This window comes from Myxine glutinosa, chromosome 1 (assembly GCF_964187855.1).
Source record: "Myxine glutinosa chromosome 1, kmMyxGlut1.1, whole genome shotgun sequence".
NCBI lineage: Eukaryota > Metazoa > Chordata > Myxini > Myxiniformes > Myxinidae > Myxine > Myxine glutinosa.
The window spans coordinates 84,945,803-84,973,404 of record NC_136261.1 but is presented as its reverse complement, the minus strand read 5'-3'; the positions used below and the strand labels follow the sequence as shown (position 1 = coordinate 84,973,404).

The 27,602-nt window shown below is 45.0% G+C and overlaps 2 protein-coding genes across 15 annotated transcripts in view; one reads left to right on the top strand and one right to left on the bottom strand.

The window, feature by feature from the left end:
* The window catches only part of BTBD10 (BTB domain containing 10), a 94,742-nt gene that overhangs the window by 24,250 nt on the left and 42,890 nt on the right, over positions 1–27,602 (top strand). For 4 of the 14 annotated variants that reach the window (XM_078774040.1, XM_068114312.2, XM_078774047.1 and 1 more), the window contains exon 5: positions 6,362–6,585. In XM_078774040.1, coding sequence (XP_078630166.1) covers positions 6,362–6,585 — 224 coding nt within the window. Of the gene's footprint in view, positions 1–2,373; positions 2,717–5,593; positions 5,961–6,361; positions 6,586–27,602 lie in introns of those variants that run through there. The other 10 variants (XM_078774071.1, XM_078774066.1, XM_078774064.1 and 7 more) reach the window with 6 other exon arrangements.
* LOC144891304 (uncharacterized) lies at positions 18,744–22,173 on the bottom strand. The gene is made up of 2 exons (XM_078774022.1): positions 20,359–22,173; positions 18,744–19,729 (listed from the first exon to the last, which is right to left on the bottom strand). The coding sequence occupies exons 1-2, from the start codon at positions 22,159–22,161 to the stop codon at positions 18,872–18,874; spliced, it is 2,661 nt and encodes an 886-aa protein (XP_078630148.1). The 5' UTR covers positions 22,162–22,173; the 3' UTR covers positions 18,744–18,871.

Here is a 27,602-nt window from a genome sequence, read left to right as displayed (position 1 = left end):
AATGTCAAACAAACAATCAACTGACAGAAATATATATATATATATATATATAAACAGAAATCGGGCGCTACTTCTGACTCACCCTGTGTTATAGTATATATATATATATACTATATTATATATATATATATATATATATATATATATATATTGTTACGCGGTTAAGGATGTTGTTTGCCGAGCGGAGGCGCCGCGGGCTCGAACAGTTTTTCCCGATTCACCCAGACGTTGGCCGTTATCGCGCCACAGCTATTCAATCAGGGAAAAGACAAAGACGACGGAGTGAAGAAAGGGAATAAAAAGACGAAACAAAGGTTGAAAATACTACTAAATTTATTTACTATTTACAGGCTCAAAATAACCAAGGAGAAGGAAAGATAATAAAATAATATACAGAAGCTTTTAGAGACACAGGGAAAATACTAGCTTATACAGACTTAATTGACTACCCAGGACAGCACAAACAGAACAAACTCACGTACACGAATGGGGAACTTGCAGGCAGGAATGGCTGGAGGTGGGTGGCTGGAGGAAGGCACGGAGCTGGCTGGAGTTTGGAGTTTGATCCCGCACGGGACGTCGGGCTGGACCTCGACGGCCGCCGATGCCACCGATCCTGTCGTGTGCGCGGGGTAACGGGTCGGAGCTGCTTGGTGGAGCCAAGCCAACGCTGCTGGTGGGAGGTCTGGCGTGACGGGTTCTCTCTCCCTCTCTCACTAACTCCAGGACTCTTCCTTAGTCCAACTCTTCCTCACCACCGACAACTCAACGCAACCCCTCCACTCTACGCAACCACTGACCACCACTGACGACCAACCCAGCTCTTTCCAAAACCACACAACTCAGCTCCGCTCTGACAACCCAGCTCTTTCCTTTGCACCTCACCACGCAGCCCAGCTCAGCCTTGGACATTTTTGCAACTCTCTTCTGACGACCCTTGCGCGCGCCTTTATCACGCCTCCGGCGATTAAGCCGCCGGCCTTCAGGACACGCCCCTCGGTGTGCTCACCTCGGCCATGGTTGGTCGCGCGACCCTCTGGCTCCGCCCTTGATGACGACGGGCGGGCACGCCTTTCTTCCCCGACCCTGCCTCGTGGCCAATGGTGGCTTTGGAGGGGATGTAATTGCCAAATTGAGGCTTGGCCATTACGAAAGGGGAAATGGAGGTTTTTGGGAGTGGGAATGAAGGGAATCTATCTCTTTTACTTGGTGCAATGGAGTGTCATGTTACTGGAAGACAAGGCCTTACCCTAAAACACATAATAAGGATATAAACTACTGAACAAGGGTATTATAGTGTCCTTCAATGTGGTGCTTCATGGAATTAACTACCGGGACGCCCTTTGACCTTTACACAACACTGGAGGCAGGAGGCGCAGAATAGACAATAATAATAATAAAGCACACAATAAAAAAATACAATCCTCATATCCGCAACAATATATATATATATATATATATCTATATCTATCTATCTATCTATCTATCTATCTATATATATATATATATATATATATATATATATATATATATATATATATATATATATATATATATATATATAAGCTTTGGTCTTTCTCTTCGATTTGTCTTTTTTTTCTTTTTCTTTCTTTTTTTTCTTTTTTTTGTGTCACAACTAACATGGTCTCATTGAGAATTGCAAAGGAACACCTCCCCCGCCCCCCTCTTCCCTATCGCTGCTTTCCCTCTCTTGCCCCACTTATTCTTTACGAGTACGAGTTGTTGTTGGAGTTGTTTGAATACTTGTCTGTCTAAAAATGTTGTAAAATTTAAACTGTTCTTCAACTGCTTCGCTCTCTTTGTCTCTTAAAGTGTAGTTTGTATGTGCAAAGCAGTGATATTATAATACAGACAAACATCTCAGATTTTAATCTCAATCTATAGCGTTGTACACCATCCTTCCAGCATTCAGATGAAATCCCTACATGTAGGCTTATCCAGAATCTTGTAAAAGTATTGTCATGACAAGTTTAGGATGAGAGAGGAGACATTTTGCTACTCACATATTAGTTTGATATAGTACATTATCAGGGAGGTGATGGCTTGATATTATCTCAAGAAAATAATCTTCACATTTTTTAAAGTGGGTGGAGAATATTTTTTTTGATTTGAGAGTCATAGGTTTAAAGAAAACAGTACAGTACGTACTTTGCTTTTTCACAACTGTTCATTGAGGTTTGCCCAGTTCTTTGAAATGAGTGATTAGACGGCAGCATCATAATTTGCTGCAGCAAATATTTTGAGGGAAGAATGTTTAAATCTGTTTGGTTTCCTTCTTTTTTTTTTCTTCGAGTATAAAAATGTAATTGTTCCGGCTTTGTCGCATTCTTTGCGTCATCCACCCTGTTATTTGGGTGGTGTGTGCGCACAAATTGCTTTCCATAATCTTGGTACTTCTGTGAATGTTGATTTGCTCATCGGCCTTATCACATGTCCAAGCACGATTTTGCTCTTCGTCTTGTTCCATTGTAATCAGCGGCGTGCGGCCGCCCTCGTACAAAGGGAGTGGAAATGTTCAGCGGACACGTTGAGCTCTTACGGATTTCTGGTGATATCTATTGAGCCCCGATCTCTGTTCTCTCCACCCTTTTCTTCTACTGTCTTCCAAAGCCGAGGCTGTTTAGGAGGTGAACAGACGTTCAGATTTTTCGTTTTTATGGTGGGTTTGAAGTTTGAACCCTCAAGGAATGTTTTTGTGAGTGTGCATTTTATTTTTTGAGATGATGGCTCAGCTTGGGCTTCTTAATCTGCTAGATGTGCTGTTTGCTTTGAATTGTCTGCTTGGCTTTCACTAAACACCACAACTTGAAACCCGATTCATTTTAGACTGCTCACTGAAAATTGGTGTCATTTGGGATGATTACTTACTGTTGTTGTTGTTGCTATTTTTATTTTGGGGTGTAATGTTTATAAGCATGTTGTATTTCTATCTGGGGTAATTGGTTTTCTTCCACTATAATTTATCTTTGAATGACATTTCTCCTGCTTTGTAATAATTTCATTGACTTCAGGTTGTTGTTTTTTATATCTCTCTCTTTGCATGTTGTTGTTGTTCTTTGTAACCTTCACCACTGAAGGTGGGTGGAGGTTGTTTTTTCACCCCTGTCTGTTTGTCTGTGAGCAGGATATCTTGAGTGGGATAGATCTGGTGGATAAGTTTGGTGTGTAACAAGGATGAAATGATTAGATTTTGGTGAATATCTGGATCCAATACTTTTTTACAGTGATTCTTCACCATTGAGAGAGAGGGGTAAAAACAATGTCGAGCACGATGTCGAAAAAAGTTATTACAGATTCGGATGAAGCATGGTGGACTGATTGGGTGTGTACAACAGGCATTTTAAGGCCATTTTCCCTGCAAGAGTGGGGGTTAGCCTTGCGGTCCCCATGACAATGTTCTCCATTTTGCCCTATTTTCTGCATCTCCCCTTGTTAACCCCCTTGCCCGCATTTCTTCTTCGACCATCTTTAGCCGAATCTTTCTCGGTCTTCCCCGTCCTCTACTTCCTTCTACATTAATTCCCATCACTCTTTTCAACCAGTCACTTTCATCCTTCCTCAACACATGACCAAACCATCTCGACATGTTTCTCTTCACAGCATCCATCACAGGCTCTATTCCCATCATCTTTCGCAATTCATCATTTGTCTTCCTCTCTCTCTCAACGATACTCCACACATCCACCGAACCATTCGCATTCCACCCGTTCCAGCCTTCGTTGCTGCTCTACGTTCATTACCCATGTCTCACTCCCATAAATCATAACACTTCTCACACATGCAGCATACACCTTTCCCTTCAGCTTCAATGACACTCCCCTCCTCGTCAGCACGCCACTCAGTTCCCGAAACGTTTTCCATGCACATCTCACTCGAGCAACCGTTGCCGAGTCTGATCCACCTTCTCCATTCAGCATGTCTCCAAGGTAACAAAATGTTTTCACTCCTTCCAGCTTCACGCCATCTCCAAGATCCAACTCAACATTTCCCTCCATCTGCAGCTCCCTCTGTGCACACCTTACACTTGAATGTAGCTGCCACACTGGTTAATGACCCTCTCAAACCACTACATTTTTGATGAACCCACTCAGCGCACATTGTACATTGAATGGCATTCACTCTGACACCCTTCCTGCACACAGCACACGGCCACTTCCCAGTTCTTTCCACCTCACCACATGCTTTACCACTTGCCATCACCTTCGTTTTTCCGATATTCACCTTCAGACCTTTTGTCTCCATACATTCCTTCCACTTGTTCATCTTCTCCTTCAGTCCATCCATACTTTCTGCAATCAACACCAGATCATCGGCATACAACAACTCCCACGGTAAACCCTCCTTTACGTTCTGAGCCAGCACCTCCATGACAGCTACAAAAGGTAGTGGACTTAGTACCGACCCCTGATGCACTCCCACCTTCACCTCAAACTCACCACTGTTCCCGTCCTTCGTCCTTACAGCTGTGCGCGCTCTTTTGTACATTGCCATCACTACTCTGATCAACCATTCCTCCACTCCTAACTTCCTCAATGCCCATGGTACTACCTCACGTGGAACCCTATCGAATACTTTCTCTAGGGTGTGTGACGAGGACAAATTGATTAGATTTTGGTGAAGATCCGGATCCGAGAAATGTATGTATATACAGTATATTTTAAGTGATTCTTCACTATTCAGAATGAATGAATGAATGAATGATCGTTTTAAGGCCATTTTCCCCGCTAGGGTGGGGGTTAGCCTTGCGGGCCCCATGACAATTATGGTTCCCTGTTTGAGGCAATGTTTTTATGGCCGGATGCCCTTCCTGACGCCAACCCTTGGTCGCCTCTTACGATGTGCAGGGATACAGTGTACCTATTCTAAACTGGGGTACACACCGGGATCATTCATCCCAGCAAGCTGGTACTCAATTTGCCGACCTTGGAAGGATGACAGGCTGATTCATCAGGTGCTCGACATTGTTGTTGCCCCTCTCTCTCATTGGTGAAGAATCACTGTAAAAAAGTATTAGATCCAGATATTCACCAAAATCTAATCATTTCATCCTTTTTACACACCAAACTTATCCACCAGATCTATCCCACTCAAGATATCCTGCTCACAGACAAACAGACAGGGGTGAAAAAACAACCTCCACCCACAGGCTTGAATATTCAGAGATGGCGACAAAAATGATATGTGGCATGATATTTCAACAGTTGTGGATGGATTATGAGAAAACTTGCTGGATGAGTTGTGTAGGTGACTAGAGCGAGCCCATTCAATTTTGGTTGAGGTCTGGATGCAAATCCGGCCTATAGGTGCAAATGTAAACTATTCAGCCTGGCGGAGGTATGCGCTCTACCGAGTGCCGTTCTAGTTTATGATAGTCTTAACAAAGGTGTCGACGAAACTACTGTTTAGATTTAAGAAAAATAGGTTTTCTTTTTTAACTCCAGATAATTGTGCTGTCTACTTTGATTCTCATTTTCGATGCATTAGCAAAGCAGCTATAATTATGTTTTTGTTGATTTAACCATTTTGTTTTGAACCACTCTTAAAGTCTGCCTGTATATCTGTCTGATGCCCTTTCAAAGCTTACACCTGTGGCCTCTGCACACACTTTTTTTACTCAATGACGTTCTGTTTTGCTGGGAAATATGTACAGTTAAGTAGGTCCCATAAGAAATAGCAGGTTAAATAAGATTGTGGGTGTGGGAGTTGTTTTCTCATGTGGCAAGGGAGGAGTTGAGATTGGCGTAGCTTGGGGACATGTATCTAGTGTGAACTGCCAACTCGTATTGCAACTGCATGGCTTTCCTTTGCGCTCCATCCTTGAGCCAATGCACCTGCTGCCTGTTGCCTTTTCTCTTGCAATCTCGGCTGCCAAGCAAGTGTGAAGTTTTGTGTTCCAAATACAATAGTGCGCTCTTGGTTGGGAAAAACCTTTTGAAGAGGTAAGTAACTACCAGTCTTCAGGTTCTGATTTTTTTTATTTTAATGAAGGCCCTTTGCATGTGTGATCGGTGTCTAGTTTGAACTGTTGAGATGTACTTGTTGAATTGCATGAAACCGTGGCTGCCATAAACCCATTATTTTTGCTTTGCCCACACTTATACTGGTCACACCGAAGCGAGACGATTCATTTTAACACCATTTAATTGCAGCTTAGTTGTTACATTGGCTTACAATGGTTGCATTTGGTTTGAGCTGTCTGTTCCTCTCACCTCCCCCCCCCCCCCCTCCCTCTTTCTTCCACCCCTGCCACCAGTGGTCCAACCCTGTCCACCAGTAAATTGTTGTACTGTGCTGTTCCTCACTTTCTCATTATTCCTACTCTTCTGCTCTTTGCCACCAGAAGTGTACCTGTGCATCCGACTGCCACTCGTGGTGAGCAGTTTTCTGGTATGAGTCAGCACGGGGCGGTGGGCGGCGGAGATAGTGGTAACAAGGGCAGCGAGCGATCCCGTGAGCGCTGCCGTTCTAGTGACTGCTCTCGAGACTCTTCGCATGAAAGACCGGAAGGCCAATTAACTCCTTGCATTCGCAACGTTGCATCTCCCACGCGCCAGCGTCACCCAGGTGAGTGTTTGGCCTGTTCATGCTTCGTGCTGTGCTTAACATACTTACATGGGCCAGAGCCCACGCCGAGTCATTTTATGGATGAATCACTCGATTTGTGTCAGAAATATGTCCTTGAATGGATTGTGTTTTTGTTTTCCATTTACTTGATAAAGTCTTGCAGATGCAATTTGGTCTTTCTTCCTTTCTCTCACTCCCCCACCCCACACCAACCACTCAACCTCATGCTTTTACAATATGTTTACAAAACATTCATCTTGACGCAATGTCCGGAAGTGTCTGCATTGTATCCGGTTGGTGCTAACTTCATCCTCACTCCCATTTCATGCCAATAATTTTAGTCCATCTCTGCACTTGCGTCTACAAAAAAAAAAACCCCACCGTAAAAATGGCCTCTAAACGGTGGGTTTTTTTTTCTGCACTTGGAATTATTCAACCATTCAGCATTAAGCTTTCAAAAGGTATGTTGTTAACCTGGGAACGAATGAGAGGCTGTGTAGCAAACTTCTTCTTTTTTTTCCTTTTCTTTTTGTTTGTATACAGGATCGAGGCTCGTGAAAGAGCTAACATTTATCACACAAAAAAAATCAAACAGACACACAAAACATATAATAAGGGTAGAGGGAGACAAGATGGGGAGAGAAGGGGAAGCACACAAACACAACATTTGAGAGCAGGGACGTCGGGAGATCTGTGGGAGGGCTTGTGGGGAGGAGGCGTGGGAAGGGGGGGAGAGTTGGGAGAAGTGTAAAACACAAGGACACTGCAAGGACTTCCAGGAAGGAAGTTGGTATTTCAAAAAAGTGTATCTGGGGTGAATATTAACGGGGGTAGAAAAGATCAAGGTCTTGGATGGGGGAAGATAAGAGATGGTGGTGAACAGCTGTTTTAAAGACCTGGAGGGCGGAGTGGGATTGAAGAGAGTGAGGGAGTTTGTTCCAGAGGTGGGAGAAAAGAGGAATGAAGGAGTGAAGGTGAGCAGAGAGTCTTGGGTTTGGCAGTTTAACCATAAGAGGGTTGCAGGCAGATCTTGTGCGACCTGCAGGAATATTTGGGGGACAGAGCCCAGAAAGAGCTGGGGGAGCAAGGCGGGAGAGGAGTCGGTAGAAGACAGAAAGCTCAACAACCTGCCTGTGGTGAGTAAGTGAAAGGCCCTCGGAGTTAGCTTCATCGCGGGAGATTCCAATGATTCTGAAAGCTTTGGTTTCAACAGCATGAAGCCGAGCAAGGTGTGAGGCAGGAGCAACGGCCCAGAGGGGAGAACGGTATTCCATTGAGCTGCAGATGAAAGCCTTGTATGTGCTGAGGAGCTCAGGCGTGCCAAGGAAGGACTTCGCACGACGGAGGATGCCCAGTCGGCGACTGGCTTTGGAGGCCAGATTTTAAATGTGGTTTTCCCAGGAAAGATCATGGCAGACAGTGAGACCCAACAGCTTGAGTGACAGAACTTCTTGGAGAGGATTATTCAGAAAGTGGATGGGAGGGTTGTTCAGTCGGTCTTTTCGGAGAGACATAGTAAGAGTGAGATTTGTCAGGATTGAAAGACATGTTCCACTTGTTTGACCAGTCTGTGATTTTGTCCAGGTCTGCAGAGAGTGAGGAGGCTGCAGACTGCCGATCTGAGGGATGAGGAATGGAGCGGCAGAGAATGGAGTCATCAGCAAAGAGATAGAGAGGATTTTCAAGAGAGTCAGAGAGATCATTGATGAAGACCAGAAAAAGCACAGGGCCCAGAACACTGCCTTGGGGAACTCCAGCCTGAACAGGAAGGGGAGATGAGAGAAACCCATTCAGGGCCACATGTTGACTACGACTAGAGAGGAAGTCCGCCAGCCAAGCGTGGAGATTTCCATGGATACAATAGGAGGAGAGTTTGGTGAGCAGAGCGGGGTGCCAGACCGTATCGAAGGCACGTGATATGTCAAGCGAGACATCTCTAATTTCCTGTTTGGCATTGAGGACCTCCATCCATTGTTGAGACAGCAGAAGCAGCATGTCCAGTGTAGAGTGACCTGGTCTGAAACTAAATTGATGATCAGAGATCAAGCCATTTGAGAAGAGGAAAGATTTAATATCTGATGCAATGATGGATTCCATGACTTTGCTGATAATTGGGAGAAGACTGGTGGGTCTGTAGTTGCAAGGATCTGTTTTTGCACCTTTTTTGTGTAAAGCGGTGATGTTGGCTGATTTCCAAGGTGATGGCAGATGACCTTGAGCAAAAGAGAGGGTGAGGAGAACAGAGAGACGCGGTGAAAGAGCGGCGGAGCAGGATTTTACGACCCGTTGGGCTGATGCCGTGAGGTCCAGTTGCAGAATCAGAGTTGAGGGTTGACAGAAACCTTTCCACCTTGTCAGGAGGAAAGCACACAGAGTCCAGGAACAGCTGGGTACGACTGGGTACGGTGGGTACAGAGAGGGATGGGTTTGGGACACAAGATTTAGAGACAAACACAGAGTTGAGGCATTCAGCTTTTCCACGTGCGGAGTCAGCTGTGTAGCCGTTTGAGGTAAGCGAGGGGATGGAGGGGGAACAAACACCAGAAACGGATTTGACCAGACGCCACCAGGATTTGGAAGAGGGAGACAGGTTTGAGAGTTCGGGCTTGACAGTGGAGAGATATTGTTTCCTGGCTCTCCTGAGGGTGGACACACACTTGTTTCGGGCTTTCTGAAAGGAAATGAGATTTCCTTCCGTTGGATTTGCTTTCCAGGACGCGAAGGCAAGTTGTTTCTGGGAAACTGCCTCACCACAAGGATCCGTGTACCATGGACGGGGGGGAAGGGTATGACAACTGAAGGCGAGATGGGATAAATCTGTGCATGAGAGAGAGCAATTTACTTTGGAAGAATTCCCAGGATGAGTTGATGTCAAAGGCGGTCGAGATGGGAGACCAGTCCAGATGATTGATGGGTGCTTGAAGACCGTGCCAGTTGGCCTGAGTGAAATGCCAGACTCGTCGACGCGAGGAGGCTCTCTGAGAATGGTCAGAGAGATGTCCACTTTAACAAGCACATTATCAGATGAGCTGATTGGAGCAGAAGAAGAGCAGCAGACATTTGCAGGGAAGTTAGTCATAACCAAGTCGAGAAGAGAAGATGCTCCGTTGCCTGGGATTCGGGTCGGGAAATTGACAGATTGTGTCAGTCCCAGTGAGTCGCAGAAGTCCTTTGCTGAGGAGCCATGGCTGGTGAGAGAGGTACCCACACCCAGCCAACTGGCATGGTGACAATTGAAATCACCACATATGAGGAAGAGAGAGTTGGGATGAGTAGATAGAAGTTGGTCCATATTATCAGGCAGCGAGATGTAGATGGAGTCATCACTGTTTGGTGGACGGTACAACACACATATAAACAAAAGGTGGGAGCGAAGGGGAAGCCGTAGCCAGAGGTACTCCTGGGGGTGAGATGGATAGAGGGCAGTGCAGTGCGAGTGAGGAAGAGAGTTTTTTATAAAGATCGCAGCCCCGCCTCCAGGACGAGGGTCAGGTCTATCATAACGGAGGAGGGAGTAACCCGGGAGACATATTAAGGAATCGGAGACGTCATGAAGGAGGAAAGTTTCTGTTAAGCAGATCAAGTCTGGTTTGTCAGAAGCAACCTGCATGAAGAGATCAGTCAAATTTGAGCGAAGGCCCCGGATGTTTGAGGTCCATACCGTTAATGAAGGGGAAGGGGGAGCATCGGATACAGAACAGGGGGGGGGGGGGAGAGGGGTGGGGTAAGATGTGGAAGAGGAAGAAGAAGTAGGGAGAGCTGTTGAAAGTGTCTCAGAGATTTCAGAATAGCTAGGAGAAAGGGAAGGATGGGGCAGACAAAAGGTTTGATGGTGATTGGGTGAGGCACATTGAGGTGTTATTTGAGGGAGGGGGGGGGGGCAGAGCGACGCAGAAGGTTGGGGGAGATGGAGGTGAGAGTTGGAAGGGGGAAGAAGCGGGGAGGACGCTTTGAGGAGGAGGGGTGAGAGGGGGTAAATGGAGAAAAAATGAGGGTGGGGAGATTTGAAGGGGAGGGGCGAGGGGGGGGGTTATGAGGGTAGTGGTTCAGGGGGAGTTTAGGAGGGAAGGGGCAAGGGGGGTGGGGGGCGGGGGATTTGAAAGGGATGGGAAAATCTTCTTCATATAGTTTGAGTTGAGTGAACTAGATGGTGAAATGGGCTGTCCTCAGCCACTCCTGCGCTTGGGCAGTGAGCTGTTGCAGTGAATTGCATCCTCGATCAAGGTGGTGCATGGGGAACTCCTCCACCAAGTGTTCTTCAGTGTTGGCCATTTTCCTGGAATGCACGCACAATCTACCAACAGGCTGGTGTTGTCAGTCCTGCCTGTTGTTTAAATGGGTGGAAGGTTGATCCGCTCTGATGAAGGGCTTGTAGCTCTTGTCATTGCAGTTCTCTTCGGATTCTGTGATGCGCAGGGGCTGTGGTGGTTGCTCAGCTGCTTTGGAGGCAGCCTATCTGGTCGCAGCTTCATGTTGTAGAACATAGATGGTGAGGCAGGATGCCTGCCAACATAGGTAGGTCATGAGTTGGTGTCTATCGTAGGCTGATCACTCGCAGGGCAGAGTTGAGCTGACATCCACTTTTTTGTGGGTGATCCTAGAGTCCCTGTATATAGAGAGTTGTGTCAACTCAAATTTGGACCCCATTTTGTGTCTAAGTGTGTCGGATTAGATATACATGTACATTCGCGATATGGGGTGATATATTCTAAACCTGCTAAAAAAAAATTTGCTACACATATTTAGTCTTATTATTACATACAGGTGATATTTGTTTTGTCAAAAACTCAGCTATTGCCGTGAAAAAGAGCTGTGTGGTGATATTAAAAGTGGTATGGCAATGCATATTACAAGCCAACACTGCATATAAGAGCTAACATTATAAGTAAGACAAACCAATGCTGTCGTTCTCTGAATTTTAATAACTTTTAGAAAGGAGTGTGGGCATATCCAATATTTTTTAAAGGGTGCCGAGAGCAATTCCGGTGTAGGACTTCCAGCCGACATATAGTCTAACACACTTAAAACAAATTCTGTACGTGGTATTGCCATATTTTTGACTTTTTATTATTTTGTTATTTTTTTATTATTTATAATTTTTATTTTATTATTTTTATATATTTTTATATTTATATATTTATATATTTTTTTTATATATATTTATATTTTTTATATATTTTATAAAATTATATAATATTTTATATTTTTTTAATATAATATATTATTATTTTAATATATATAATATATATATAATATATATATATATATATATAATATATAATATATATAATATATATAATATATATATATAATATATATATATAATATATATATATTATAATATATATAATATATATATAATAATATATATAATATATATATATTATATATATTATAATAATATATATAATATATATAATATAAATATAATATATTTTATAATATATTATTTTATATAATATATATTTATATATATATTTATATATTTATATATATATATATATTTCTGACTTTATTATTTTTATTATTATTCTGACATATTTCTTTTCCATATTTCTGACTTTATCACTTGGAAATCTATACATCTTATATTTCCCAGATTGGTTTGAACAACCAAAAGCAGAACCAGTCATTTTGTTTGGCAATAAACAACATTCCCGTACCAAGCTGACGTTCACGCACGGTGAAGTTAGACACAAAATGGCGCCACGAAATCACGTGACCAGAAATCTCGGGTCAGCGCATGGCGCAACTCTCTTTATACAGGGACTCTAGGTGATCCTAGCCTAGCTCAAGCAGATATGCAGTACTCTGCAGCGGCATACACTCGTGCCAGTGTGGAAGAGCACAGGTTTGTTTTGCAATAGATTGACCCGAGCTGCTATTGTTCTGCCAGCACACAGAAAATGTAGCCGGTTTTACCTCCTGATCAGTCGGTGAACTGGAAAAGGGGCTGGGAATTCTATCAAGTTTGACTTCTCCTCATCTGCCTGTTTCTCTGTTGTGCAGGTGGAAAGCCGAATAGATGGTCTTCTGTATGTTGAGATTGAGTCGTCGGCGATGGTAGTAGGTGTGCATGGTTTTGATATCTTGTGCAAGAGTCTTCTGTTCCTCTTCAAATGTTCTGCTGATAGTGAGGATTGCCAGATCATCAGCATGTGTGATCTTGTTGCCCAAAGTCTGTGGCAAGTCACCCGTATACAAGTTGATGAGTGTTGGGGACAAGGCAGATCCTTGTGGGGTGCCATTTTAAGGTTTCTGGTCTTGCTGCATTGTCAATATGGCATGACCCGAAAGCAGCGAATTGTGGTGATTTCGCTAATCACGTGCACCATTTGGCGATCTTGGAGAGAACATTGTGCAGCTTGAGTAGAATCCCCAGATGCTCGACAGTGGTATAAGCTGAGGAGAGGTCGATGAACAGAGAGCAGCATATTTCCGATTGGCTTCAAAAGCAGCCTCAATGTAGTCTGTGGCTACCAGAACTTAGTCTTCGGTGTTCTGGATCTTTCTAAAACCAGCCTGTTTTTTTGCAGAACATTCTCCAATGGCGGCTCAATCCTATTCAGTATCGGCTGTCCCAGTAGTTCAAATGTAATCGATAAGAGAGAGTTAGGTCGGTATCTCTTTGGGTCATTGTTTAGCTTGTGTGGCTTCACGATAGCGACAACATTGGCTCCCTTCCATAGTTGAGGGACCTTTGCTATTGCCAAGCATTGTGACATGAAACGTCTAAACCATTCAAGAAATAGAGGACAGGCATGGGTCAGCTGCTTGGCATGTACTATGTTATCTTTCCATGTTTGTGTGCCAAGTACCGCTTTAAACTCAAAAGAGGAGAAATGGCAGGTGAGGCCCCCGTCATCAGATTGTGAGTATCTTGTCTCCTTCAGTTTGGCATTGAACTCATCAGAGAAAGCTTTGTCGGGGTGTAAATATTTGCCATTGTTGTCGAGGATGCATGTAATTGAGTCAGGCGTGACGGGGCAAGGTTGTCTTCTTGCAGATCTCCATGTGAGTGTCTCTTTCTGAACATTTCCTTTGTGTAGTTTTGACAAAGGAATTCATGGTTTTGTGGTCTGAAACACTACTTGTATGAAAAGACCGGATGTTCCACATTCAAGAGGCAGAAAACTTTTAATTATACTACAAGTTCGCCAAGCTCATTCTTTCCTCGTACAGTAGTGTAAATGGTATGGCACGATCAAATGACCTAACATTCAATAAGATGTACTCAAACTTGGTACACAGGCTTTACCATGCGATAAGAAACTGGATAAAAAATATTTGGGTGCAGGTCGGTATGAATTTGTGTGCACATGTGTGAACGGATTTTTTTTTCTATCCTCTTCCCCCACCCCTGGTTGTCTTGGAGCGGTGGGGGGAGGGGTGTGGTAGGTTGCTTAGCTTTGTTTGGCCTTTGCTGTGGTGCAAGTGCTTTGGCCTGTGCTCAAGTGGGTAATGCTTTAGCCTGTGTTGGGTGTTGACTGTTTTTGGCTGTGCTCAGGTGTGGAATGCTTTTGGCTGTGCTCAGGTGTGGAATGCTTTTGGCTGTGCTCAGGTGTGGATTGCTTTTGCCTGTGATGGGGTCTGAGTGCTTTGGCCTGTGTTGAGTGTGGAATGCTTTTGCCTGTGATGGGGTCTGAGTGCTTTGGCCTGTGTTGAGTGTGGAATGCTTTTGCCTGTGATGGGGTCTGAGTGCTTTGGCCTGTGTTGAGTGCGGAATGCTTTTGCCTGTGATGGGGTCTGAGTGCTTTGGCCTGTGTTGAGTGCGGAATGCTTTTGCCTGTGATGGGGTCAGTGCTTTGGCCTGTGTTGAGTGTGGAATGCTTTTGCCTGTGATGGGGTCTGAGTGCTTTGGCCTGTGTTGAGTGTGGAATGCTTTTGCCTGTGATGGGGTCTGAGTGCTTTGGCCTGTGTTGAGTGTGGAATGCTTTTGCCTGTGATGGGGTCGGAGTGCTTTGGTCTGTATTAAGTGTGGAATGCTTTGGCCTGTGTTGGGTGTGGAATGCTTTTGGCTGTGATGGGGTCGGAGTGCTTTGGTCTGTGTTAAGTGTGGAATGCTTTGGCCTGTGTTGGGTGTGGAATGCTTTTGGCTGTGTTGAGTGTGGAATGCTTTTGCCTGTGATGGGGTCGGAGTGCTTTGGTCTGTGTTAAGTGTGGAATGCTTTGGCCTGTGTTGGGTGTGGAATGCTTTTGCCTGTGATGGGGTCTGAGTGCTTTGGTCTGTGTTAAGTGTGGAATGCTTTGGCCTGTGATGGGGTCTGAGTGCTTTGGCCTGTGTTGAGTGCGGAATGCTTTTGCCTGTGATGGGGTCTGAGTGCTTTGGCCTGTGTTGAGTGTGGAATGCTTTTGCCTGTGATGGGGTCTGAGTGCTTTGGCCTGTGTTGAGTGCGGAATGCTTTTGCCTGTGATGGGGTCTGAGTGCTTTGGCCTTTGTTAAGTGTGGAATGCTTTCGCCTGTGATGGGGTCTGAGTGCTTTGGCCTGTGTTGAGTGTGGAATGCTTTTGCCTGTGATGGGGTCTGAGTGCTTTGGCCTGTGTTGAGTGCGGAATGCTTTTGCCTGTGATGGGGTCTGAGTGCTTTGGCCTTTGTTAAGTGTGGAATGCTTTCGCCTGTGATGGGGTCTGAGTGCTTTGGCCTGTGTTGGGTGTGGAATGCTTTTGGCTGTGTTGAGTGTGGAATGCTTTTGCCTGTGATGGGGTCTGAGTGCTTTGGCCTGTGTTGAGTGTGGAATGCTTTTGCCTGTGATGGGGTCTGAGTGCTTTAGCCTGTGTTGAGTGTGGAATGCTTTTGCCTGTGATGGGGTCTGAGTGCTTTGGCCTGTGTTGAGTGCGGAATGCTTTTGCCTGTGATGGGGTCTGAGTGCTTTGGCCTGTGTTGAGTGCGGAATGCTTTTGCCTGTGATGGGGTCAGTGCTTTGGCCTGTGTTGAGTGTGGAATGCTTTTGCCTGTGATGGGGTCTGAGTGCTTTGGCCTGTGTTGAGTGTGGAATGCTTTTGCCTGTGATGGGGTCTGAGTGCTTTGGCCTGTGTTGAGTGCGGAATGCTTTTGCCTGTGATGGGGTCTGAGTGCTTTGGCCTGTGTTGAGTGCGGAATGCTTTTGCCTGTGATGGGGTCAGTGCTTTGGCCTGTGTTGAGTGTGGAATGCTTTTGCCTGTGATGGGGTCTGAGTGCTTTGGCCTGTGTTGAGTGTGGAATGCTTTTGCCTGTGATGGGGTCTGAGTGCTTTGGCCTGTGTTGAGTGTGGAATGCTTTTGCCTGTGATGGGGTCGGAGTGCTTTGGTCTGTATTAAGTGTGGAATGCTTTGGCCTGTGTTGGGTGTGGAATGCTTTTGGCTGTGATGGGGTCGGAGTGCTTTGGTCTGTGTTAAGTGTGGAATGCTTTGGCCTGTGTTGGGTGTGGAATGCTTTTGGCTGTGTTGAGTGTGGAATGCTTTTGCCTGTGATGGGGTCGGAGTGCTTTGGTCTGTGTTAAGTGTGGAATGCTTTGGCCTGTGTTGGGTGTGGAATGCTTTTGCCTGTGATGGGGTCGGAGTGCTTTGGTCTGTGTTAAGTGTGGAATGCTTTGGCCTGTGTTGGGTGTGGAATGCTTTTGGCTGTGATGGGATGCATGTGCTTTGCCCTGTACTGTGATCCTTAAGGAATGGCGGAGTTGGAGAAGATAGCTTGTGTTTGGGTCCTCTTCGATCAATTTCTTTCTGTTTCCCCCTGCCACCCACATCTTGCACAATTTTGTCCAAAATTGCTGACAGATTAGGTAGTTGTTTGTAATTCAGACTTGATCATCCCTTTCAGATTTTTTTTTTTTTTTTTTTTTGTAAGCCACTTTACATCTGCCAAGATCTAAGAGTTTTTTAAATATATATATTTGAACAGTAGCCCTTATATATATATATATTATTTAGCTCACGTGGGCTTTCGTCTGGTGAGCATATGCGATCGAGCAGTGTCTGTAGCTAAGTCAATGACTGAGTCCATACACACTTCAGTCATTATCACTTGAATCAAACACACAATTTCGATGAAATTTGGCCACAAGCTTCATATCTGATTCCTAATGAAGGTGTATTGACCTCATCAAAATCTGCACTCATTAATTAAGGAGGTCAATTGGCGTTTTTTGGTTATCCGTTTGTCCGTCCATGATAGATTTTCGTTACCGCAATAATATGAAAACGGCCGAAGGGATTTTGACCAAACTTGGTAAAATTATACATTATGATGCAAAGATGAACCGATTAGACTTTGGGATCAAGATTGTCAAAGGGTCTGTAATCGGTTTTAGTAACGACGATAATTTAAGAACGTCTGAAGGTAACAAAGTCAAACTTTGTACAAGTATGTATGACTAGCAGAAGTACCCGGCATTGCCGGGCGGGGGAAGGGAGGGAAGGGGGAAGGGGAGGGGAACAGGGGGGAGGGGAGGAGAGAGAGGGAGGGGGAGGGGGAGGGGAGGAGGGGGGAGGGGAGTGGAGGGGAGGAGGGGGGAGGGGGGAAGGAGGAGGGGGGGGAGGGAGGAGTGGGGGGAGCGAGGAGTGGGAGGGAGGAGTGGGAGGGTGGGGGGAGGGAGGAGTGGGAGGGGGAGGGGGAGGTGGAAGGGGTGGGGGAGGTGGAGGGGGAGGGCGAGGGGAGGGGAGGGGGAGAGGGGTGGGGAAGGGGTAGGACAGAAAGGAAGGGGTAGGGGGGAAAGGGAGGAGCATGAGGGAAAGGGAGGGGGATGGGGAAGGGGTAGGGCAATACAAGTATGTATGATGATGCAAAGATGAACTTATTAGATTATGGTGTCAAAAGGTCAGATGTCCTGTTAGATAAAAATTCTGTTACCGAGCTAATTGGGAACCAGTGATAGGATTTTGACCAAACCTGGTATAAGTATAATATATTATGATGAAAAGATGAACTGATTAGATTTCTGGATTCAAAGGTCAGAGGTCATGTCAGGTAAAAATGTGATACTTGAGAACAGCTGAAGGGATTGAAATGAAACATGGTACAAGTATGCATAATGATGTAATAATGTGGGCGGAGGCATACAGGTCGACGTCAAAGAGTGCTGTTCTATTTAGCCTTTCACTTTGTATTGATTGCAGAAATTGACTTGGATTACATAACAACCTGTGAGCATGTGGGAGTATGTTACATGTAAACAAGGTGTAGGAAAGTGCAAATCAACAGCCCCAGTGTTTTGCTTCTACCAGCGGAAGCTGTTATCTGCAGATTTGACAAACCCAGTTGGTAAAACACGTCCTGAGCTCTGCGTCAATCTTGGCATGCCCCTAGTCTATATACAATTATACATGATATTGTTGACTCGAGGTTTCGTGCGATCCTCCCTCGTTTTTATTTAATTGCTTTTTAATCTCGTCATTGTGTATCTTTTTGTTTGTCTAGTATGAGTCTTGTCTATTTGCTTAACAACACGAGAGGGTGAGTAACTAAATATGAGGTTGCTTTCATTCCACTTCAGTGTTTTCTCCAATCTACCAAAAACCCTCAAACAACTTTACTCCATGTACAGTGCATTCAGAAAGTATTCAGACCCCTTCACTTTTTTCACATTTTGTTATGTTGCAGCCTTAAGCTGAAATCGTTTAAATTCATTTTTTCCCTCATCAATCAACACTCGATACCCCATAATGACAAAGAGAAAACAGGATTTTAGAAAGTTTTGCAAATTTATTAAAAATAAAAAACTGAAATATCACTGATAGTGCAGCGGCATAGCAAACCAATTGTGCATTTTGTGATGGAAGCACCAAATTTGGCAGAATGATAGAATATTATATGGAGAACATTTTCAGATATGGAACCACTTTGGAATTCACCCCAATGTGGCCGCCATATTGGATTTCAAAATGGCGGCTTAAAAATCTTTAATTACAAATATTTCTGGTTCTATACCAGCTACAGCCTTGATTTTAGTGTCTGGATGTACAAACTTGAGGTCAAGGAATTGAATGGTTCTACTTAGAAGTTGATTTACTGACGCCATATTGGATTTCAAGATGGCGGAAATTGATTTACTGACGCCATATTGGATTCCAAGATGGCGGCTTCCGAAAATCTGCTGACCGATATCTCTGGTTCTATGCCAGCTAGATACTTGATTCTGGTGTCTAGATGTACATTTCTGAGGTCAATGAATTGAATGGTTGTATTGAAATATGTTTTAATGCACATAAGCAACTGATAATCCCATATTACGTACATTGTATACACACGTTCAGCAAGAGAACTAGCGAGCGTATTGCATCAAGTCATGCCAAGTGTCACAGTTCCAACTCAATGTGAGCAGTCACCATCACAGGCACACAGTGCTGTGCATTTCAGAGCTGCTTTCTTGCACTTGCATCTCCCACTGCAACCGTTTTCGCACCCACAACAGATGAGTTCATAGCAGGATTTGGCAGCTTCTGGTAGTGTTGTCCACAGAGGATCGAACTGTCCGTCATTGTCCACCCACCCCCAGTCGCATGGTGATGGGAGATAGCAGTGTGGGACAAGAGACTGTCCCCAACAATGTCCACCCTGGTAAGTTGCTCTCTTCACGTGTTGTACTAGGGCGGCCTGTGTTGGAGGTATTGCTTCAATGGATCGAGATTTCTTTGCAAAGAGTTTCTTTCTTGCCAGATTCACCTCAGAACATGTGCATGTGCGGTCGTACAGAAGCACTACGTATCTCTCCAGGGTTGCCAGTGTATCCTCAGAGATCTCACTTGGTGCAGATGCCAGGTCCAGGAATGCATTGGTCACTTCTGGAAAAGTTTCCCATACTGCCCATGCTGTTTTCTTGCCACGACCTGCAAAGCTCGAGACGGTATCACACCCTGTGATTGCATGGAAGATTGGCAGTGCCTTGGCTTTGTCTGGTCCCAGGGTAGCAGACAGCTCGTGTGCTGCTATGTAGCAGAAGTTCTTTCCGGTTCCAAACGCTAACCAGAGTTCGTCCACTACCTCATTAAGCTCCTGGGCCATCCACACAGCGAGAACCACCACATCTGTGTCCACGGTGCGGATGAGTACTCTGCGGTGTCCAGATTTCATAGCAGCTGCTGCGTGGAGCATCATGCGCGTGTCTGCTTCCTCGTGATTGCACGGGGCCAAAGCGGCTGTGTCTGCACATGGTGGTACAGCAATGACCTGTTGGTGTAAGCATGAACAATACCGTGATGTAAATTAAATGTGAATTCCTTTGGTGTAGGTGGTCACGAATAAAACCTGACATGAATCTGCATAACATTTATTAATTTATTTCAGTACATTATTTCAAGTACATAAATACAGGGCAATTATTATTATTATTATTATTATTATTATTATTGTTATTTACTTGGCATCAAACACATGAAATCATACAATATGACATTGCACATATAACAGTAGCCTGTTCGTGTACACTCCCCCAAGATGCCAGGAAAGAAAAAAGCAATTCAAGAACACTATGGGCAATAGGCCTTTCTTAACAATTTGAGGGAGTGTACCGTGGACAGCTAAAGATTATATATACAATACAAAATATTCTTCCGAATAGATAATACAAATCGGGATTATATAATCAAAATTAAATTATATGAAAAGAATACACATATGTGGGTAAGAATTTACTCTACAACAGCATAAATCAATAATACATTGTATAATATGTACTGAAACCACAGAAGATTGTACACACACTCTCAAACACACAAGCAGGCACGCACCCACTCTCACCACCCAGACACATACACACACTTTCACTAACACACACTAACATACATCATGCACATTACCTGTTCACCGTCAGTAGCAATCAGCTGTTTGTCTGGCACATCGATGGACTCCGTGACCTGCTTAGACAGAAAGCTGAAGAGTTCCTCCTTGTTCTCGTCGACACGGAGGAAACTGTGCCAGTTGCCTGGTAGGAGGGCAGAGCCAGTGACACGTCTGCGTATTCCCTTGCCTCTGTTGGTCCTTGCAGTTGCCTTCAGGCTGCCTGACTTTGCATAGCGGTCCCACACTAGATCGAGACGAGATCGATGTTGAAGCTGTGACATAATGTATGGAACGAATACTTTTGTGGCATAGTCAAGAAATGTTTTGGTCTGGCCTGGGCTCAGCATTTGAACTATTACAGCTCCATCGAGGATCACAGAAGATACTTGTGGTGGGTCCGACTTTGTTTCGACAAGCTGTTCTAAGGGCTGCAACAAGTCAGCTTTGGAACCAAAGCGGAGCTGTCCATTTTGCGAGAGTGCTGGCGGATGTGCGCTGTTCTCATGTTTGAAGAACTGCTCGAGACCCCCATCTCTGGTTTGGCATGCGATGTATAGTCTGGAGAAGAGCTCTGAATCACTCTTTGCAGAGGCTACTTGTTGTTTGCTCTTCTGGGCAGCTTTGACCTTGATGGATGAAAACAACGGGAGTTTGTTGCGTTTGATGACATCATTGAGTGGCTTGGATCTGTCTGCCAGACGTTCCTTCTCAAATGAATGGAACTGATCTCTCCCAATCTGTAAAGCTGTACGCACAGTATCTACAACAGCTGGGCCCAAGATCTCCAGTGTGCCCAGGACCAGCAAATCTGTGCTTTCTTCTTCAAAGGGGCTGCCCATCTCTTCGATGACTGTTGTCAGTGCACGGACATCTTGGACGAACTTCTTCTGCACACTGTCGGTTTGCTCATGGTGGTGGGTGTGCTCTCCCCTTTGGCGCAGTTGCTGTGAGGTCTCAAATTCTGTGATGACCCGAGCAACTTCGGGGCCAGCCACCATCCACCGTCGAAGGGCACTTGGATTTTCAGTTAGGCCCACTGCCCCGCCATCGCCTTTGACCGTGGCATTGTTTTGTTCATGAGCCTGGTCTAGGGAGATGGCGGAGAAAGCATGCCTAGTCTTCTTGGATGTGAAGTGCCCCGCATGGAACTTGGCAGCAACATCTGGGTGTTTCTCTGCAATGCCAACCATGTCCCTGATGTGGACTGGTAACCAGCGAGCATAGTGGATATGGCCCAATGCAGCGAACCATGCAGCTAGCTCTGGTAGGGTGTCCATGTACAGCGTGAAGTTGGACTCTCTCAGTGAACGTATGTAGAGGAGTATACAGAGCTCCAGGTTAAGTACAGTGGCCCAGTACTGAAACTGTGGACATGCCGCTGCTCTCTGGTCACACCATGCCTCGAACTCCAATGGTTCCTCATCTCTTGCAGTTGCTCTTTCGTTGTATATGTCATATGCACGATGCTGCAGTATGTGTAGGGCAGCAACAGTTACTTGGTGGGCGCGTCTTGTACGGCTGACGTGAGCTGCACGCAAGAAGGAGTCTGCTGTGCCAGCTGTTGCTATCTCTGCCTGAACCAATGCCTGTGTCCAACCGCTGTCTTGCAGCCAGTCTCCTGCTGTCTTCAAAGCTGCCATCTCTGTGTGTAGACCACCCAGCATGACCACAAAGAGATCTTCACCATGTGTGTCTGGCCAGTTCCATTGCACCTGCTTGGCGATCGCATAAAGTGGTTGGTCCAGTGTGACGACGGGTATCTGTCCAGGGTTTAGCTCATTGATCGCTGCTTTCACGACATCCATGGCATGGCGGATCATTGCCACTGAGTGGGCTTGGTCATGGAAGAGGGGAAGCAAGGCAGTGGGTGTGACTGTGATACTAGTATCCTTGGCTGATTGGTTCTCTGCGTGATGTGCAGCCCAAGAAATGTTTCCTGGATTCTGTGTGTCACCACTGTCACATGCATCCTTCACAGTCTGGAGCCACCTCTTCTCTTTATCCAGTTCAGCTTGTGCAGGATCTCTCTGCAGCGACGCCTGGGTTCCAGCTGGTACAGGGTGGCTTTTGGCAAGTGAACTAACTGGTTGTACATCTGTGTAATACCGTGCAAGGTCCTCCACAGTCTTGACATTTGAGACACCCCCGATGATGACAATACCTCGGTCTGTGCCTTGATTGTCATAGTCTGGATGTTGTATCAATGAAATACCAGTTCCGTGGAAGGAGTCGTGTGCTGTCGTGGAACTGGGATTGTGGTCTATATTATCCACAGCTGATGTGGTGAACACTCCACCGCGGAGCTTTGGGGGACAGACCACCTTCTCCGCCCGAAAGCGCTGACAGACCCCGTTCCCCAGCTCTGCAGAGATCCGTAGCACTCTATCATAGGCAATGCTGATCCCTAGTCCAGATAATGTGTCAACCAGTTCCCTCTTTCTCATATGGGCATGAAGCATCAAGCCAAGATATATTGGCAAAGGAGTCTCTTGACTAATGCTGTGTCGTACGTCTGTGCCTGCACCTCTCCTCTCATGCTTCACACTGTTGTATTTGAGAAGTTGAGCTATTGTCACAGACGCCGATGCCGATGACTGACATGCCTGATCTTTGATGCCTGCGCCCTCTAAAATCATGGAGACCATTGTCAGCAGCAGTTGTGGCACAGACTCTTCTTGACATTTGTTTGAGAAGGACCCATTGAAAGGCTGAGATGACTGGAACATATCCTTCCTTATAATCCCTGCAGCTCGTGCCAGGTGCACAACATCACTGTCAATATCATGTTGACATGCCTTGGCTAATGCACTGCCAATGTCTTCCTGAAACACCAGCAGGACATCTCTTCCCTGCCTGTGCTCCTGCAGATCAGGGAAGTGTGCCAGGATACGCTCCTTGAGTCTGGTTGTATGGACTCGTGTTTCCAGCACAACTCCGAACTGTTCCATTCTCATTGTGTAGAGCTTGGTGAGGTCTGCCATCTTGAATACAGGAGCAGTGTCTTCTTCTTTAGCAGTTTCCTCTATGTACGTTACCAGTTCAGCAAGGACTATTGCTGAAATGACATCTACCGTGCTCTGGCTTTGCTCAGCAAGCTTTTTTGCTGCCCTCACGCGGTTGTATAGGGATGTCAAACATTTCTTATGGTACTTGGCCTCTCTTGCGACCATGTCCCCAGCACTCAGTTGGGCTAACAAAGTGGTATCCTGAAGAAACTCTGCAGCCTTGCGAACGTGTTTATCTAGTTCCAATGTCGCTGCTTGATGAAACTCCAAACCAAGCTCTTGCTGGCAGAAGAAGCACAAATTGTCGCATATGCTATCAACACAAGCTGCCTGAGACCTAGTAAGCTTGTACGTATCTGTGATTGTACTGGGGATAGGGCTTCCCTCTGAATGACTTCTCTTCTGTACCCGCTGTAGCTTGGTAGTGTTATATTTCACCCTGCATGACTTGTGCCACTTGGCTTGGTGGGCAGCTAGAGTGGCAGCTATCCCTTGGCCTTCATCCAGTCATTGCAAGTCCACGTCTTGTGGCAGCTTGCCTAGTTTATTGAATGCTGATAGATTGTCTTCAAGTGTCTTGTATCCAGCACCTGCATCAGTTCTTTTCGTGACAGCAGGACACTGTAGGGACTCTCCTATATCAACTTGACACAGAACACAGAGTTCCCAGTCCAGTGGCGTCTTTGGCGTTGAAGTTACATGCTTGGTAACATGAACTAACTTGAACTGCTTCGACATGATTGAAACCTGGATGGAGCAAACAAACAAAAAAGTCGTTTAATTAGGGGTTAATCAACGGACCAGCATGTTTTATCTACAGGACAATACATGACCCCCCCTGAAATTTGACACCAAATGACCTCTTTTAGGGGTATTTTTGGCCGAAATTTTCAAATTTTTCACTCCCCAGACCCCTAGATGTTCCCTTGAGCTCAGAATCGCCGCTGTAATGTGTCTACTGATGTTAGAAAAGATATAGGGTGAATGGGGCAATAATTGTGCCTGTAGGATTTGTTTCCGCCACCCCCCCTAAGGGTTACAGATTTTAAAAGCCGCCATTTTGAAATCCAATATGGCGGCGACCTTGGGTGAATTTCAAAGTGGTTCCATATCTGAAAATGTTCTAAATATAACATTCTATCATTGTGCCAAATTTGGTGCTTCCATCACAAAATGCACAATTCTTCTTAAATTTTTGCTATGCCGCTGCACTATGACAAGTATTCATTCCCTTTGCTGTGACACTTGAAATTTAGCTCAGGTGCCTCCCATTTCTCTTCATCATCTTTGAGGTGTTCTACACCTTGATTGGAGTCCACCTGCGGTAAATTCAATTGATTGGACATGATTTGGAAAGGCACATACCTGTCTATATAAGGTCTCACAGCTGACGATGCATATCAGAGCAAAAACCAAGCCATGAGGTCGAAGGAACTGCCTGCAGAGCTCAGAGACAGGATTGTGTTGAGGCACAGATCTGGGGAAGCCTGCAAAAAAAATTCTGCTGCATTGAAGGTTCCCAAGAGCACAGTGGCCTCCACAATTCTTAAATGGAAGAAATTTGGAACAACCAGGACTCTTCCTAGAGCTGGCCGCCCGGCCAAACTGAGCAATCGGGGGAGAAGGGCCTTGGTAAGAGAGGTGACCAAGAACCCGACGGTCACTCTGGCTGAGCTACAGAGATCCTGTGTGGAGATGGGAGAAACTTCCAGAAGGACAACCATCACTGCAACACTCCACCGATCTGGGCTTTATGGCAGAGTGGCCAGATGGAAGCCTCTCCTCAGTGAAAGACACATGAAAGCCCGCTTGGAGTTTGCAAAAAAGCACCTAAAGGACTCTCAGACTGTGCGAAACAAGATTCTGTGGGCTTTCATGTGTCCCACCTGGTTTTGACTTGGCTTTTGAATAGTATATGCTTTCAAAAAATCGCTCTTCAGCCCAGCACAAGCCTCCTCACGGTGTCATACATCACCACAGAAACACAAACCTTCCTCTCAGCCTCTTTCCGCCTTTCCCCACCCACGCCATCGGGCCGTGTCACTTGGGGGGAGAGTGGGGGAGGGAGGGAGGTGTGGTTTGCTGGTCCCGCCTTCTGCCCATCAAACCATTGTAACTCCGCCTCTCCAAGGCGTGTCTTTGCTCTATCAAATCTATCTATCGTGTCTTTTGCTGTCCCATGGATCATGAATATTGGCCAGCCGATGTTACACTTGGCGCATAGTCGTTAGGAATGGCCTAACGTCATAATCGTTAGGAATGGCCATAGGAGTTATTACGAATGGGAAATTAACCTTAAGCCCTAATACTAATTAACATGGCACAACCCTCCGTATGGTACACATTTAAGCACAACCATAAGCTACATTTTCCCTACTTATTACATCGAAATGCAACTACATGTCACAGGGTCCATACTATTCCTATGCAATCCTACCTTTCCTACAGTATTCTCTCACCTCCCCCCATAAACGTATTATATTTTAGCTTGATGGTGCATTTCCACATTGAGGGCTGCAAAGTGGGGGGAAAAAAACTTTTTATATTGAGTGAGTAATCCTATGTGTCCAATTTCATAAAAGTTCCCCTTTAAATTCAGAGTTGAGGCTCACAAAAGAGCAGACCAACTCTACAATTGAGCACCATCTGGCAGGTGTGCTCTTTTGAACATGCGCATCATATTTGCATAAACTAAATATTCCAATTAGCATGTATTACTCCTTACCTCTTCCCTATTTTGAAAAAGTCTCTAAAGGTATTGTTTTAAGGACAGTTTTTCTTTTGTCCTTGGCTCTTGCTTGTACTGTTTTCAATACATCACTAGTTTTGACCATTTTGTAGCACTTGTTGCAAATGTGTTTTTGAAACTGGTAAAGGAATAGTCATCTGTGAAGGGTGCTATCATGTCGTACTTTCATGTTGGAGCACACTTTCTATATTCTTTTGGTCATTCCTAGATATCACTGATTTTTATTTTTTTTGGGAAAGTGATGAATGGCATGGATGCTTATTTGAGGTCTGGCTAACATAATCCATAATCCATATGCCTTGCACCTTCGTTCTTGGCTGTCGGAAGTCACTTTGTAATCCAAGAACTCACAGCCAGTGAGTGACCTCATACCTCAGAGGTTACACTGCTGTACAAATTGTGTTGCTTTTACGTAAAGTGTGTGCAACCTAATTACCCTCACCTGAGAAGAGGGTATTGCATTTGAGTCCATTTGTTTGTCTGTCTGTCTGTTTGTCCGCACAGAATAAATATGATTTTCTCTGCAACCGGTCCGATTGACAGGAAATTTTCACCCTAGGTGCAACTCCACCTGTATAATTTTTTTAAATAATTATGACGTCATATGTCACGTGGTTCGGCCGCCATCTTGGAAAAACTGAAAAACTTTGCACCGCCTCTATATCTCCAACAGTGCTGAATAGAAAAAATTGAGACATGGCTCATTGTAAAGAACTCTCCATGTGGTATAACATCTGTGAATGATGATGTCATAGGTGCCTCCATTATGACGTCATCCGATCAAGATGAAATTCCTTGAGCATAATCTCGGAATAAATTGGTGGAGATAAAATAATAATGATGAAGTCATCGGTCACGTGGTTTGGCCGCCATATTTGTTTTAACACAAAAGCCTTAAAAACCACTGCAAATACATCCTGGCAAGGGTTTGCAATCTCTGATTGCTCTTTTTCTTGTTTCTGTTTGCAGTAGCTAGCAAACAACCCGATGACTTCACACAACTTTGTTCAATCAGCCTGCCATTCTCCCATCATTCCCATGGTGGTATTCTATTCCACTGTTGTGCTAACCTTAGCTCATTGATTAATTATTGTTACGATGAATTATACATCTTGCAACTACTGTAGTTCAAAGAGACTTGAATGTATGATTTGTGCATTCCATTACAATTTTGAAAAAACTTTTTGAATGTTTCTTCAACAAGCTACCAGTGCTTTCTCCAACGTGCTTATATATTTATTCTTTCCTGACCATGGAAGGATGCAACAAACTTGACAATACAAATGTATAAACCTGTCTGTATTGGAGGAATCAGGCAATTTTCAATTCTCGTTGGCCTCACCAGTTCTATGCCTGGAGAGGCTTTTGCAATCTGTGTCTATATGGGTCGACATGAGTTCCCACTTTCACATATCTACTGTAATATAATACCCCGGCGAGGCTTTGCATTGTTAGCATAGTCTTGTTGGAAAGTTTTCTGTTGTAGGCAAACTTTTCTGTTGTTGAA